The sequence below is a fragment of the Apiospora marii genome (genome assembly GCF_038362585.1).
Source record: "Apiospora marii strain CBS 49790 chromosome Unknown utg000003l_segment0_segment0, whole genome shotgun sequence".
Classification (NCBI taxonomy): domain Eukaryota; kingdom Fungi; phylum Ascomycota; class Sordariomycetes; order Amphisphaeriales; family Apiosporaceae; genus Apiospora; species Apiospora marii.
Window position 1 is genome coordinate 3,417,120 of NW_027117374.1, and position 17,022 is coordinate 3,434,141.

Sequence of the window (17,022 nt, forward strand, 5' to 3'; positions counted from 1 at the left end):
TTTACAGGTTTCATATGAACTTCCTCATAGGGACGCTACTGATTCCACAAGGATGACGTTGTGGAGAGAAAACATCAGACATGACATTCATATACCTGGTTATCTAGCAAAAGATAGGGAAGCTTACAGAAGAGCCGGACTCCCACGTCTGAGGGTGTTCGATATCCTCCAATTTGATGACAATGTTTTGTTGTTCCGTACACAATTTCAAAAATTGCTGGGAGTTATATTGGTAGGAAGATGTGATGTGCAGAAGTTTGTACACAAACTTAGTAGGTGGACAAACTTGAAAGCAGGCCTGCCTACCTAGCCACCGTATCCAAATGCTTTGACAATACCTCCTGAGCTTGGAAAAAATACCGTGGAAACAAAGCATGGGTGCGGGTAGCAAAATCCCCTAAAATGTTTTCTCAATGTGATGTGACTGTTATCTGCCGTGATAAAAGAGAACATTAACGATCTTCCACCTTCTGCTCTCTAATTACCATGTTGCCCGTTCCATATCACATTGAGTTTACCCTCAACCTCGGCCTCAGTCTTAACGGTCCTGGAAAGCTCCAGAACCTTGGCCTTGACGGCGCTGGGCGTCTGCGCGTTTATGCCTGGGTGAGCTCGAATGTAGGCAACGAGCCCTGCAACTTGAGGCGCAGCTAAGGCACGGTTAGAGGAATTAGTTGATTGTCCCATCCGATACGTTATAATATGACGGTTGGTTGTCGACTTACCGTATGATGTACCCACGACGTTCTCTACACGCCTATCCTCCGGCCAACCCGGCGGGTAATCCAGCCAAGCTCCCGGCGCGTGCACATGTACGAGGTCCCCGTGGTTGCTCATGCGCGACTTGGTGCCGTCCTTGGTAGAGCCACCGACGACGAGGAGATTGGGCATGGTAGCCGCGAAAACGGCCGGGATGTCTTGCACCCCTATGTTGTCGTTGCCTGCGGCTACGACGAACACCGTCCCATACTTGTCCTCTATCTTCTTCATGAGCCATTCTGCACGATGCCATGGTTAGTGTACAGTCCCTCCGCGAAGCGCCCACCATGCAAACGTGAATTCGAGTGCTTACCCATGATCTCCCAGACTCCTTCGTCGGCCCAGTAATATTTCAGACCCCACGACATGTTTACAACCGTGGAATCCTTGGTCCCGATGCACCGGTTGGCTACGTTGATGAGGGATTCGAGGAACCTCTCGATAGGCCAGTTCTCGTTCAGCCTGAAAGGTGTCTGCATGACGATCATCCTAGCCTTCCTGGCCATACCGAGCGTCCGGCCTCCTGCATACGCGGCTACTAGCGTGCCGTGGTCCTTCTCTTCTGGAGTATTGGGGATATCGTGGCCGTACCTCCTCAAGAGAACCTCCTCGACGTCGCCGCCAAGCTCCTGTGGAGTGCAGCTAGTTAGTCAATCGGTCACCGATATCTGCGCGTTGTGATGTTTACATACCTCCGGGATATCATTCAAACCGTCGTCGAGGATGAAGATGGTCTGGCCATTGCCTAAGCTGTTATCATAGTTATACGTGAAGGGCCCGTTCTTCCGGAAAACCACGTTTGGCGGTGTTGAGATCTGACCTAGGTGCCATTTGGAGTTAGGTTCTGAGCTTGGATCCCTCTTGACCGGCCTAATTGATACTCGTTGCGCGGTCGTGTGGTTGTGGGAATCTTCAGTGTTATCGCCAGCTCCCCGATGCATTCGTTTTCGCTTTGTTCCTGGAGGAAGGGGCGGCTTTCCTTTCAGTCCCTTGCCCCTCCCATTCAGCCGTTCATGATTCTCGTATTCGTAGAAGTAAGCGCGTCGGATCTGGGCAACGGCGCGCGAGCATACCACGTCTTAGCATCATACAGCACAATAGTATGAAGATTCTCAGGAAATTAGAGCCACTTACCTGTGGGACACGGTTCTTATCGTTCAGTGTTTCCCACGTCTTGCGTCCCATGCCCTTTATCCAGAAATACGCCGTAAACTCCAGATCGGGCGCCGTGAATTCCTCGTAACGCCCAGCGTCGTTGCCCAGGACCCTCTTTCGTTCATCGAGGACAGAGCGTATGTAGTTGATCTCAGCCGGAATGCGGGGGTCCTCCGGCAGGACGATGGCGTCGGCGATGGGCTTGTCGCAATCGCCTCCGAACCAGTCGCGGGCACGTTTCAGCTTCTTCTTGACTTGAGCGTTGATGGTTGAGTTGCACAATCCGTCATAAGTCAATGGTCCGTTACAGAAGGGCTCGTTCCGTTCCGGTATCCAGTCGCGCCGCTTTAGATTAGCCGGCCCGTTCGAAGGCCCGAGTGCCTCTTCGTAGTCGTACGCAGGCTGTCTGTTGTTTCGAGTATACCAGGGATCGTTCTCCAACAGAGCGAAGCCGGGATCGGTAGGTGTTGCCTCTTTCGGCCAGCATGGGTTGTCCCATAAGCCATCATCCGTCTTCGCCTTGTGTTCCCAGGAGGCGATGGTGAATTGAGGGGACGAGTCCCACGGTTATTCCGACCGTGTACTCTGTCTTGGCTACGCGTGGCAAGTATGGTCAGTCGGTGAAGGGAATCTGATGGGCGAGGGATTACTTACTAGATGCTCTGGCCCTGGTCTTCGCGCCAAAGTTCTTGTGCCGGACAGCGTCGTACATATCGGTGTCGCTCAGCGCGTCGAGGGGCGTTTGGAAGCAAATGTTGTTCCACATATGCGCCGCACCACGGTTCTGGTCTCTGGGCAGCCAGCGGACGACCTGAACGGGGTCGGCCCCGCATTGCGAAGGAGCCCTCTGGGCCGTGGCAAGCAGATACGACGGAGGGTATACGGCTTTATCGCATAGCTTCTCTTCCCGGTACGCCGCATTCAGCCACCCGGCGCCCGCGTGCTGCGCAGACCAAGTGTCGGTAGCGGCCGCCTTCAGCTCCGGCTGGGTCTTGGTCGCCGCTTTCTGCCCGCAATGCAGCATCCCCCACTCCGGATGGACGGAAATGGCGGAGCTGTAGTGGTGGCAGGCCTGATCCCAGCGGCCCTGGCAGGTGGCGGCCACGAGCGTGGGCTGCGCCGTCGCGGCGTACGAGACCGAGGTGATGGTGTAGGCGTGCGTCGTCGTCTTGCCGTTGTGGCACTCCCGACCCGTAACGATGCTCCCCTTGCGCTCGAGGCTGGCGCCAGGCTTCAGGTGGCAAGCCGTCTCGCTGGGTCGCCTGGTGCTCTCGGGGCCTTTGGTCCTGGTCGGCTTGTTGGGCGACTTGGGGTTACCCTTGTCGCCTTTCCGCCCGCTGCCCTTACCAATCTTAGAGGGGACCCTGAAGCTGGTGACCGAGTCTGCCACCATGTTCAGCGTGTCGAAAACCTTTTTGATCTCGTCGGGTACGAGGTCGGTGTCGCCACAGACGTTCAACCAGTTCCCAAATGCCTCGTCGGGCGCTTGGGAAGTGTCATACACGTAATTGGAGAGCTTGGCGGCGTCCACCAGCGCGGCTGACAGGCAATCATTCATTAGCTAGGTTCGCTGCAGTGGACAAGGACTGGGAAAGGGATGTATACCAAGCGGCCTGGTTAGAGCTCTGCCTTCTGGGATAGCGTTCAGGCCTATGTCGACAACCAGTTTAAACGAGGACATGAGTAAATAACATCCAATCTGCGGACGTCATTAGTTAGTATCACACCTCAAATCATCTGTTCATTCGGGAGACCCACTTCTGCAATGGCGGGCAATGCCTCGAGGAATGTGTCGCCGATTAAATTCAGCACTGGATCGTCACATGTGCAATATCCTTCAGTTATCCAGCCGAGTGAAGGGTAATATTCCCACGGAATGGATTTAGCGCCTGGCCAGAAACCCACGCAACCATATGATGTGGTTCTATGTTCCTTCTTGGCTTGTTCAACGATATCCTTACACTGAGACGAGCAGTCTTCAGATTTCTCCGGGGAGTCATTGTAAAACAGGCAGACCTTGCTGTGTGCTTTTTCCCAATCACTGGCTGCCTTGCCAGTCTCTTGTTGCGGTAAATCCCCCACTTGAGTCGGTGACCACGTAGAAACAGGCGTGGCTGCGGTTGACGAAGCGGCGGGATCTGGGTCAGGCTCGTCCACCTCGCGGGGCCAGGGAACGCAGTACGCATCTTGGTCACCAAGCTCGAGTTCCGTGACGTGGTAGTTCCGGACGTAGATACCGCGAGGGCATGACTTCGCCACGCACATACCGCCGGCTGCGGAGGCTACGCGGCGGCCGTCGGGATCGAGGATCTCCAGGTACTGGGCGCCGTGGTTGAGCACCTCGGCACTGCCATAGTTCAGACCGGCCTTGAGGCTGTACACGGCCGGCGTCTGCGTGTTGCCACTCCACGCTTTGAGCGTGTAGCCCGGCGCGAGATCCTGCTTCATCACTATGGCAAAGTAGACGCCCTCGACGCCGGCATCGTAGTTGATGGGCTTCTCCGAGTACATGCCGTCCGGCCCCTTGCAGACCGTATCGCGCGGAAAACTCGGGTACCAGATAGCGCCTTCGGCTGTTTTACCATCTGACGTATCCATCGAGGCCGCCGTGGAACCTTCACTCTTGAACGCATCGTTGAAAGACCGAACCAGGGGCTGCCAGCCACTACGCCAGGCGCGCCAACGTTAGCAAAAACCGCCGCGTCACGAGTCTGGAGGATGCAGCAACCACACTACTTACCTGTGATCGTACCGGTCAGGATTCATGTACTTCCATGGCTGGTAGTCATGATTTTGCTCGGGCCATATATCACTAATGTAATGACTCTCCGGGCCGTCGTTCCAAGTCTGAAACTGCACGTAGTTGGGCCGTGGATTCATAGCCAGGATGTTTTCCATGCGAACTGGCAGGCCCATATCGCCCAGGCGGTAGAGGTTGGTTTTGTAAGCTGCTTTGTACTGGAGTGGACTGAGGGGGATCATGTACTCGGCACCGTGATAAAGTGCTGCTTGGAAAGGCTTCATGTCCGGGCCGACATCGCCAGGGAAGGCGCCACCGCTACCTGCATACTCGGGCCATGCACTCTCCCAACTGGCGATGCCGTCCACTGTTTCGCCCCAGTGCTCCCTGTTGTTGGCAGAGGGTAAGTACTTCGTATGATGGGGGGCCGTGGGGGTACCTTACCACCAGCCTTCAGCTCCCTCGTAGTAACCAGTCGTATTGTCAAAGTCGGGCAGTCGGGCATGAAGAAAAGGTTGCCTTCGTCCCAGGTGTCTCGCCAGTTATTGAACTCAACCCGGGACCAGTTGGCTGCGGAGAAGGCTGTTCCCGGTATTTGAGTCAGCGTCAATATACCAGAAAGCTTATTTCCAGTCAGTGGCCGGATAGAAGGGCTCTTTCTTACTGCTCACAACGTTTCTGCCGTCAATCTTGAACCACCCGTCGGAGCCTTTGTATCTGTTCCAGATATCCGTGTAGTCGTTGGCGTAGTCGCAGCACGATGCTCCGTTAAAGCATGCATCGCCAGAGGCATAGAGATCCATATTCAAGTACACACCCATGCCGGCTTCCGCCGCGTTCTTGAACATGTAACCAAGGACTTCATCGACCCAGTCTGACTCGACGCAGCCAACGTTCATCGCGAAGGTGTCGAACCTGTAGAAGCAGTCAACATCAAGCAATAACGGAGATGATAGCCGTCCCTCCAACTCACCCAGCAGCTTTCGCCTTCCTCAAGTCCGTTTTGGCATGCTCCACTGTAATCTTCCCAAGCTATGCATGAGATCTTGTGTCAGCTGTCTCTGCACCGGAAAGGATGCCAAAGGATACAAAAAGGAATATATACCATGTAATGGGCTATGGCAGCCTTTGAAGCGACCTGGGTGGCCAGCAACAGTGTGCCGCCTAGCAACGTAAGCGTGCGAGCTCCTCTCATCTTGAGGGTTGTTGCTAGAAACCTCAGAGCTGATGTCGATAGGAGGAGAGAAGAAAGCAGCCGCGGCTGCGGGAAGAGATTATATCATCGAGTAGCAGCACACAGGGTGCGACGAAAAGTTCCATTGTCCAGCCTTTGGCCCCGAGAGAACTTTTTCATATGGCGTGAGGCTGGAGCCACCCTCAACTTGGGACCCACGCTTCCATATTCCAGAGCCCGCAACGGGTAATGGATACACACACCCGCTATCATCACGGAATCGCATGGTGTTTTTGCCTAGACTAGTCGCGAAGAACTACGCATATGGAGACGTCTCCGTTCCGAAGTACTTTTCAGGGATCAATTAGGTGAGTTTGGCAATTGGACCCTGCATGAGCGGGAAATTAGTATTAATAGCGTATATGGTGGATCAGAGCGCGCTACATACAGTTAGGTAAGAACCGTCCGTCGCATACTGTACAGCCTTGTGGGGTGCAACCAAGCCAAAATGGAGTGCCGTAGAGAGAGTCGATCATTTATGGATTTGACTTCGGTAGGCTGTGTGTGGCCTATATCCCGCCCTTCTCGAGGTAGTGACGGACGGGGAAAACCGCCGCTGCTTTCCTTTTGCTCGGCCTCGTCCCACCTCGCAAGCCGGCGCCGGGTTTTAAGCAAATTGACCGTCGGACCGACGCAGTATGCTTTCGTGGGAGACAATGGTGTCGTTCCACATGGCGATGTGCGGGACCTCAACTCCAAATTATTTGGAGTACAGGACTTAGCTGTCACGGTACCTATCGGTGACGAATATGTCACGGCCCCATACCGGTGGTCTATGTATTAAAGCCCGTACGCCTTATATTGGTATTTAGGTAAAACTTTCGTAATTCGGTATTAAAGATTTTTTAATTTTTCGTATAATAATATTAATAGAAATTATACCTTTATAATTTATTATATTTTTTTTAAATAATACGTATTTCGTTTATTTCGATTTAATATATCGTTAATAATCTTTTCGATATAAAACTTTTTTTATTTTTTTTATTTAAATATATAATAATTATTATTAATAACGCGAAGTTATTTTATTTATAAAGTAACGTAAAGCTTCGAATTTTTTATATTTTAGTAATACGAAACTATTTATAACGAATATATTAATTTTTTAATATTGCGTTATTATTAAAAAAAGAATTAATAATTAATATTATATTATACGTCGTTATAAAATAAAACCTATAAAATAATTAAGAAATTAATTTAAAGTTTCACGATATCTTTAATTATAAAGCGACCGCCCCTTTAATTTTACTTAATTATAAAATAACTTTAATCCTTAAATAATTTAAATATTATAAAATAAAATCGTTAATATAATAAATTAGCCCGATAATACCCTTAATTTTAAAATTATTCTTAATTCGTATTATTTTACGGGCCGCGTACGTTAAAAAATTTAAAAAAATCTCGACTTTTTTTAAATCCTATATAACCTTTAAAAGAATAAAATAAATATTATTTAATAAAAAGTATTTATAAAAACCTTTATATTTTAATTAAAAATAGGCTTTAAAGCTAACGTTTAATTTAAAGTTAATAATAATATTCGTTTTAAAGAAATATAAGGTAAATTAATTTAATTTCGATATAAATATAACGAGCTTTAAAAAAAATTTATCGATATTTATCGTAAAATAATTAAAGGTAACTTTAAAAATTTTCCTATTATTATAAACCTTAATATTTTTAATAATAAAAGTAATAAGGTTGCGAAACGTAAAAATTTTAAGGTTTAATAATAAGGCTTTAATTATAAGTTAAATTAAAAAAAAATACTATTTTAATATAGAAAAAGTTCGATTTAAATATATTATTTTTAAACTTAAAAGAAACGCTTTTATTTTAATAAACTTAATTGTTAAAGTAATTAAAGATAAAATCCTGTTTAAAAAATAATAATATTAATTATTATCGGAGTTATTAAAAAGTATAATTATAGTTTATAACACCGTTAATACCCGAAAGAATGCCGAAGTTAATCTTTAAAAGCTTTAAATAAGTAAGTTAATTTAATTCGAATTCTTCGCATTTTTTATTAAATATTATTTAAAATTAAGCTATAATAATTATATAAAGGTAGCCTAATTTATATTTAAAATTAATAACGATTTATAAAAAGCCGTTATTATTAATTTTAACCCGTCGATAAATAATAACCTTAATAAATAGATCGCGTTATACAGGAAATTAAATAATAACCTTCGCCATATAAGTATAATTATTTAAAGAAATTTAAAAGGATTAATTAATTAGCAATTAATTAATTAATAAATTAATAATAATAATTTAATAAATATCGATAAAATTAATACTATTATTTATAAAGTTAAATAGCTTAAACTAAGCTAGTCTTAATATTATTATTAATATAAAAACTACCTTTATTTTAATTATAATAATTAAGATTATAATTAGCGTAACTACTTTTAATTTAATAATAATAATTAAAATACCTAAGGATAAACTTTGATATTTAAAGGTTAAAGTAAATATAGCCGAGGTAATAATTATAATAATTTTTATAATAATACCCGAAGTAATTATTTTTATTAAGCCTTAGGTTAATAATAAAATTTTTAAAGTTAAAGTTATTATAATAATAATTAATCCGGTTTTTAAAGTAAATATAGCTATAATAATAACTTTAATAATCCCCTTTTTTAAAGTAAAGGAATTTATTAAATTAATTTAATAACTGGATATCTAAGCTCGGCAGGTTTTAATTTTTTAAATATCTTTTAAATTTAAAATTTTTCCCTCGATTAAAATAACGATTAGTATTAGATAAGCTAGCCTACTTAATATTAGGTATCTTAGCCCGCCTAATTCTAATTTTAATAATAATAGCCGGATTATTATTAATAATATAAATAGGTTATCGAGGTTTCGGAAAACGATTAACTCTTCTGTAAAATTATATAAAAAAATATAAGAAAAAGAAATATTTTATTAATAAAAACCTTAAATATTTTATATTAATAATTATAAGTTTAAAATATTTATAATTATTAAACTTATTTATAAATAATTATTTATATTATATAATTAATATTATAATTAATTTAAATTATTTTAACCTCGCTTTTTTAAATACTTCCTTTATATATAAAAATAACTTATTATTATAAACCTTTAAAAAACTTAAAAAATTATTAATAATTAATAATTTTTTAAATAAAATAAAATATATTACTTATTATATCGAAACCTAATTTTAATTAAACCTTTATTAAAAATACTTTCGTTTCTTAATTATATAATTTAATATCGATATTATATTAAAATTCCTTTAATTTAAGCTTTATAATTTTATAATTAATTAAATTGAAGATATAATTATTTTTAATAATTAAACCTACTTTAAATTATACCTTTATAACTTTAAACTTTATCGGATAAAAGGTAAAACGTTAAATCTTATTAAAATAATAAACGCCGCGGAAATTTAAGAATAATTAAAACCGAAGGATTATATAAATATATTCGTAGCCCTTATAAACTTAAATTTTTAATTATTAAATAATAATAAGGTTTATTAATATATAAAAAAACGTAACCCTTTAACAATAATTATAAACTACTGCGTTTACTTAACCCCTTCTTTTTATAAATAAAACTTAAAAATAATATTATATTATAATGTAATAACGAAAACGATAACCCTAATTAAAAAAATAATAAAAATTAAAATTAATATAAAATTAATTAAAAATCCCTTTTAAATCGCGCTATTAAATATAATTAATATAATAACTTTTTATTAATAAAAAAGGATAAAGGTTTAATTTTTTAATCTTTTAAACCTTTTAAATAAAGCGTTTAAATTAAAAATAATAATTAAAATTATATAAAACGATATTAAAAAGTTTATAAAAAAATAATAGAAAAACCTTTTAATTAAAAATTAATTAAAAAAAAAATCCTAATTTAATATTATTACTTTATTAACGCCTTCTTAAAACAACTCGCGAATAACTTATTACTGTACCGCTTAACGAATATAAAAATCTATTTAAAAAAAGGAATAACGCTATTATATTCGAAATCGTAACCTTTTAATATTAATAAGTTTAAAGTTATTAAAAAATAATTTAACAATTAATTAAATAAAGGTTTTATTTAATAATTAATATTACTAGCGGCGGCGTTGTTATTAATTACCTAAAAACCGAGAAGGGGCGTTTAAATATATTATAATTATTAAGGATTAAATATAATTATAATTAAAAATTAATTCCCTTTATTATTAATTTATAATATTTTAATATAAATAAATAAAGTAAAATAGTTTTTTAAATTCGATATTATTATAATTTTTAATCGAATTCGGATTGTTAAAGGTAAAAAATAAAAGACGGTATTTATTATAAAATATAGGTTATTTAAATAATTTATAATTTCGTTTAGACTTTATAACGTACCTTTTTACTTTTAAAATTATATTAAGTTTTTATTTTATAATATTTTAAATAAATATTATTTTATATATTTAGATAACGTTATTATTTTTTTTAATATATTAAAAGAATATTATAAATATATTAATAAAGTTATTTATTAATTATAAGCGGTAAGATTTTAAATTAATATTAATAAAAGCGAGTTTTATATTTCCTTAATAAAATACTTAGGGTTTATTATTAACCGTTATAGTATTTTTATAGATTAAAATAAAGTTTAAATTATTTTATTTTAATAAAGCCCGAATTTATATATTAAAAGAAGGGTAAAAAAATTATAGCGTTTTTTAAGGTTTATAAATTATTATTAATGATTTATTACCAAATACTTTAAAATAATAAAACCCTTTATAAAATTTATAAAGAATATATTTCTTTAAAATTAAATTATAAAATGCGAATAAACTTTCCTTTAATTTAAATAAATATTTATTATAATCCCGATTTTATAATATTTTAACCTTTTATAATCAATATTTATAAAAACGAATACCTTAAATTAAATCGTTAAGGAAGTTTTATTTTAAGATTATAACGATATATAATACCTGATAACTTTCTTTTTATTTAAATATTTAATTTAAAAATATAACTATAAAATATATAATAAAGAATTATTAATTATCGTTAAAAGCTTTAAAAAATAATACCCGAAGTTATAAAACTTTAATAATTTTAACGTTATTACGAATTATAAAAACTTGGAATATTTTATAATTATAAAACGCTTTAATATTAAATAAACGAAATAAGCCGAGTTTTTTATTAATTTTAATTTTATTATTATATATAAATTGGAGCGATATTACGATTAATTAAATATATTAAATCGATTCTTAAAAAACAGGTTTAATAATTATAATAATAAATATATTAATTATTAATATTAATAATTACTCTTTAACGCTAAACTTTTCAAAGGTATAAAACCTACTAAAATAATTAATAACGATAATAATAACGCCTTATTCTTAACCTTAATAAAAAAAATTAATATATTAATAAACGAATTAATTAACGACGTTTATAAAATATCTTTAAAAATATTAAATATAATAAAAATTATCGATTAAAAAAAACGATAATAACTAAAGTTTTTTTAAAAAATATTAATATAAATACTTATTATATGTTATAATATAATATAAAAAAGGGTTTATTTTAAAAGGCGCTTCTTTATACCGTAAAATAAGGTAATTAACTTTTAAATCCTTTACTAATATTATACCTTTAATATAATAAACTATTTAAAATAAATAAAAATATTAAATCTTATTTAATAATAATATATCTAGCTTTAAATACATAAAAATATCGTATAATATATATGGAACTATTATATATATTAAAAAAAAATTTTTTTCCGTTAAACGCCCTTTAACTTTTTATAACCTTTATTAATCTTAAACGAAAAATAAATTAAAATTTCTATTAATTATATTACGGAATTTTTACTTTATAAATATAATAATTAAACCTATAAATATATTTTTATAATAATCGATAAATTAATAAAGATATAATATTATATCCTAATAGTTTTTTTAAAAATTAATAACCTTATTAACGGCTTCTTTTAATATATTTAATTATTATACGGCTTATCTAATAATATTATAAATAATAAAAGCGGTTAATTTATATCCTTATTTTAAAAGTAATTAAATAAATAGTTTAAAATAATACTATTATTTTTATTAACTTATTACTCGAAAATAAACGGGTAAACAGAAAATATTAACGCCTTTATAAAAATATACCTATATATATACGTTAATTATTTCTAAAATAATTAATATAATTAATTACTTATAATAAAGTTTACTATAAATAACGCTATATCGAAATCGATAAAGTTTATACCATTTTATATTAATTATTTTTACTATTTAAAAATAAGTATTAAACCTAAAAGTTTAACTTCGCCGAGAATAATAATTAAATAGAAAAAAAATTATTTTACCGTAAATAATTTTAACGAACGCCTTTAATTAATATTAAATTATTTACAAATAATAATTTAAAAAATATAAAAGTTTTAAACTATAGTAATAAATAAAAAGCGATTTTAATTAAATTTTAAAAAGGGTAGTTAAGTTTATTTAAATATTAAATTTATTAAAACCTTTAAATTATTTAAAAAGCTTAATAATAAGAAAAAGGGACTTTTTAAAATAAAAAAAATATATAAAAATACCTATAAATTAACGCTATCGGTAAAATTTTATATTTTCTTAATTTTCTATAATTCGCTATTAATAAAAGCTTTTAACGACTCGATTTTTAAATAAATAAACAACGAACTTAAAAAAAAAGGTATAATTATTTAATATAATAATATTAATAAGGATCGCTTTAAAATCGAATTTAATAATATTATTAAATAACGAAAATAAATTAATATTTAATACCTTTTTAAATAATAAAATTAACCCCTGGATTAAGAAAAGGTTAAAAACTTATATAAATATTAAGATTAGTTAAAAAAGTTTTATAACGTTAATTTAAATTTATTAAAATTATATATATATTAAGAATATTTAGATAAAAAAAACGCGGAAAATAACCCGATATCGATATTATTATTAACGCCGAGCTCGTCGTTATTCTTTTAAATAAAAAAATTATAAAAGTTAAAACGATATAAAAAAAAAAAGGTTAAAAATTAAAAGAAATAATAAATAATAAATAATAAAATTATGGAAAAAATATATAAAGTTTACCGCTATAGGAAAAAATAATAAAAAAAACTCTTTATATAAATAAAGGTTTAATTAAAATATTAATAACTAACGAAAGGATCGAAATAATAAAAGATAATAATATAACTAGCTAATTTAATAGCTTAATAAAAAAATATTTATACTTATAATAAAAAATAAATAAAAAATAAAATACTATTTTTTTAAAGGCTCTTTATTCGAATTTTATTATTTTCGAAATTAAAAACTTTTTTAATAACGGGTAATTATTACGGCTTTATATTAATAATTTATACATTAAAACCCGTACGCCTTATATCGGTATTTAGGTAAAACTTTCGTAATTCGATATTAAAAATCCTTTAGTTCTTCGTATAATAATATTAATAAAAACTATATCCTTACAGAATATATTTTAATAAATTAGGTCGCTGAGGGGAAGCAGCCTCATATAAGAAAGGGCTGGCTACTGCTGCACGTGATCGAAGCGCCTTGAGTTACGTTGAACACTGCCCCCTCATCCTCCGGCAGCATTGTCCAATCACCACTTTGGGGTATTCCATAACTCCGTGGTTGAGAGTCCCCCGTGTGTGCCAAGAATTACAATGTACAGAAGACGAATGACAGGCCAATCATCACCAGCTGTCTCCTCTCCTCCAATTCTGAGCCCGACTCTTCAAAGCAAAGCAGGCGCTGTCCCTAGCGTTGCAGGCTGTCTCAGATATATCGGAACATGTTGTTCTTCACACTTCGCTTCATCGCCACTGGCTGCCCATCCTCGTATTCGACGCCAGCCGACCCTCCATCCCCGGCAATTCCCGACATCTTCTGCATCAACTCCTCGTCGAGCTCTGCTATCGTTTTCTTCTGATCTGCAGATTTGGGCTCATCCTTCCCTTGAGAAGTATCCAATGGACTCTGTTGTTGTTGTTGCTTGGAATGGCTGCTGCCACTTTTTGTTGACCCCGACTCGGCCTTTGCACCAAGCGTGGTGGTGCTGAAATGCCCAGCCGCGACCGGTGTGGTGGTACGGGCCAACGACAGCCTGGCAATTGACGGAACAATGGCAGGGACTGCTTTCGCATGGATCTTGGTAATCTGAGAGGCCATGATGATATTGATTGGTGGTCTAGAATGAGGTTGCGATCGAAATGTTCGATTTGTTCCGGACAGAGATTCACGATCCGATGTTTTTGCTGCCCCTGTTTTTGGTGACGTCACAGCAGCTACCAAATGACCGCATAGAAGACGACCCTTGCTAGTGCCCTACTATACCAAACTCTATTTCTATAAATGCTTGGCAAGTTATGTTGGAACCCCTGTAGGTCCACTCGATATGTTTTTATATACAAATATGCACACACGATTGACGTTAGAAGTGACATATCGAAAGCGACAGTGAGAATTCCCTGAAGATGCGACCTATTTGCCCTCAAATGGGCAAAAGAGATATGTTAGGTTGTCCTGCTAAATCTAACAAAAAGCCTCCTCATACCTGTCCGGGTAGATTCCAAAATATCTGTTGGTTGTACAGGTAAAACAAATCCATCGCGATTGTGATGTCAAACTCCTAGAACACCTCGCCGCCCCCCTGATCAACCGGGCCGCCCATTTTACCTGTTGCCTAGTCTATTGGTCTCTGAAGCTGCGATCTCAGAAGCAGCCAAGATCTTCTCTCCCCTCGTAGATATCAACGCATAGCCTCATCGCTCGTTGACGCAAGGATTTTCTTATAGCGGCGTTTTTATCTCGCTTCGTTGTCTTGCGGTCGTTACCACTATTCGGGCTCTTCGTCCTGAATCTTGTCCTCCACAAGGAAGCCGTGCTCGAAGCTCTTCTCCTGCCGGAAGGCGAAGCGCTCCCAGCTGACGCCGCGGCGCTTGCGCGACCCGTCCGGGTGGATATAGTGAGTGCGGGGCTCAAAGTCCATGACGGAGCGCCAGGTCCGGAACATGCGGCGCCAATAGCAGGCCTCGGCGGCGGGGGTGAGGTAGCGGTCGCGGAACACGCGGGTGCTCTCGCTCGCGATGGCGCGGGCGCGCTCCGGGTCGGCCAGAAGCTCCTCCATCTTGGGCACGAGGTCGGACCAGTCGCGCTTGACCTCGACGTAGTTCTGCTTCGGGCCCGACGCTACCATGAGCGGGTAATAGTGCGCCGCCCAGTCGAGTTCGTGGACCACGGGCACGCTGTCGCAGACGTGCAGGTACCGCAGCCGGCCGCTCCACGAGTTGCCTTCGGTGTGCGCGACGAACTGGTACTTGCAAAAGTCCTGCATGCGGAGGACGTCCTTGCGGTCGTGCCAGTCGATGGGCTTCACGTTGTTCCACGACTGGCCCTCGGCTGCCCTGACGAGTGCCCGTCGCAGGTCGCCGTTCTGAGCGTAACTGCCGCGCCATGCCAGCTGCTGCGGCTTGTCCCACCACCCGCGCGTGTAGTTGGTCTCGAGCTCCGCCACGTCCTCGCGAAACTGCACGAAGGCGCCAACGGCATCGTCGGGGTAGGACCAGCTGTCGAAGTCGGGCATGGCCCAGTGCCATGGGTTGTCCTTGTGCCGGGCCCAGGTCCAGCGGATGCGCTCCTGGTTCTTCTCGCCGCCCTGCGCGACGTCCTCGATGTCGAAGGTGAACTCGATGTTGGGGATCTGTCGGCGGGCATCAGGCATCGAGGAGATGGCACGGTACATATTAGCTAGGGCAGCTAGACCTCGGGAACGGTCCGGTTCTCCAGCGACTTCCTTAATGATGTACATCTATTGTGACCCTGTAAGACTTATGCTTGCGGACGTTGAACATGTTGCACCATATATGCGACCACTAGCTTACCTCTCCATCGTGGATCATGACCTGGAATTCTCCATGTGAGTGCCCGTCGTATGAGCCTTGCCTGTCGACGTGAACATCCTCCTCCTTGATCGTACGGTTCATTTCCACCAAGTGATCACGAGCCCGGTAGATCTCTTGGTAAAGTTGAGAGAAAGCGATCTGGTTCCAAACGTGTTGTCTCAGTTATGCGTTACCTCACAAAGAGTGAAAACGATTTCAAAAAACGAAAAGATTCCGCAAGACAGTCTGTCGGGCTTTGTGTACAGTTGCATCACAGGAGGTCTCGGGTGAACTTACGTCACATTGCTCGTCTGACAGGCCGAAGTTCAGGTCGTCCCGGCCGACGACAAAAGTCCAGTGCGGCTTCCCCTGTTTCGCTTTTGTCCTTTCATACTCTTGTTGGGAGTGCGAGATGTCAAGCGGCGTGGCCTCTCCCAGGCTGGTATGGCGAGTGTGAGACAGGTAGGAGAGTGTCATGACAGTCAGGACCGCAAGGACGAGCCATAGCAGCCGCCGCTTGAACAGGTCAGGCGACGACTTGCCCATAGCGAAGGCACCCTGGGCAAGCATAGGAGCCATTCACGGGAATGAGGTAGTTCTAAACGAAAGGTAAAAATAAAAGAAACGATCTGGTCAAAGCAAAGTCAAGATGCCGGCCAAGGCGCTTGGGCTGTGAATGGAGGGATGATGGCTTGCCCAAGGGAGAGGTGGGAAAACAGCCAAAAGAAAGCGTTAAAAAAATGAAACAGATGACGCCCAATGAAAGAAAATGATAACCAGCAGAGGGCATCAGCCCATAAGATACGTGAAGGTGCCAACCATACTGGCACGGGGGGCTGTGGGTGGCAGTAAATAGGTCAAGCTGACAAGATGGTATGGGGATTCTCCGACTGCCTTGCAGTAATCTATACATAGTCGGTAACGTTATCGACTGGCCTGGTCTGTATTGGCCCCCATTTCCCTATACAAAAGATTGGTGCCGGTGTGGGTCGGAGCAGGGGAGATTGCCAGGCGGAGGAATGAGGGCGGTACAAAGACATTTTTGTGTATTCATCCCTTGTCAGTTCTCTAGCATGGAATGCAGCGGGGATTTTCATGCTACCAAAATGTTTCACCGACGTAACCTTAGTATCTCGCTGGTCGTACA

At 38.9% G+C, this 17,022-nt stretch overlaps 3 protein-coding genes across 3 annotated transcripts; all 3 read right to left on the reverse strand.

The window, feature by feature from the left end:
• Nucleotides 1-477: 477 nt before the first annotated feature.
• On the reverse strand, nt 478-5,849 carry PG985_004620 (glycoside hydrolase family 18; the record flags this gene model as incomplete). The annotated part of the gene is made up of 14 exons (XM_066824389.1): nt 478-650; nt 726-998; nt 1,073-1,388; nt 1,452-1,808; nt 1,894-2,433; nt 2,480-2,508; nt 2,569-3,453; nt 3,520-3,613; nt 3,673-4,579; nt 4,655-5,021; nt 5,099-5,236; nt 5,319-5,569; nt 5,628-5,686; nt 5,760-5,849. The coding sequence occupies 14 exons, from the start codon at nt 5,847-5,849 to the stop codon at nt 478-480; spliced, it is 4,479 nt and encodes a 1,492-aa protein (XP_066687549.1).
• Nucleotides 5,850-13,770: 7,921 nt separating this feature from the next.
• Nucleotides 13,771-14,163, reverse strand: PG985_004621 (uncharacterized protein; the record flags this gene model as incomplete). Its single annotated transcript, XM_066824390.1, has 1 exon — nt 13,771-14,163. The coding sequence occupies one exon, from the start codon at nt 14,161-14,163 to the stop codon at nt 13,771-13,773; it is 393 nt and encodes a 130-aa protein (XP_066687550.1).
• A 667-nt stretch (nt 14,164-14,830) lies between these two features.
• Nucleotides 14,831-16,445, reverse strand: PG985_004622 (uncharacterized protein; the record flags this gene model as incomplete). The annotated part of the gene is made up of 3 exons (XM_066824391.1): nt 14,831-15,802; nt 15,876-16,034; nt 16,173-16,445. 3 exons carry the CDS (start codon nt 16,443-16,445, stop codon nt 14,831-14,833), a joined length of 1,404 nt encoding a protein of 467 aa, XP_066687551.1.
• Nucleotides 16,446-17,022: the final 577 nt, after the last annotated feature.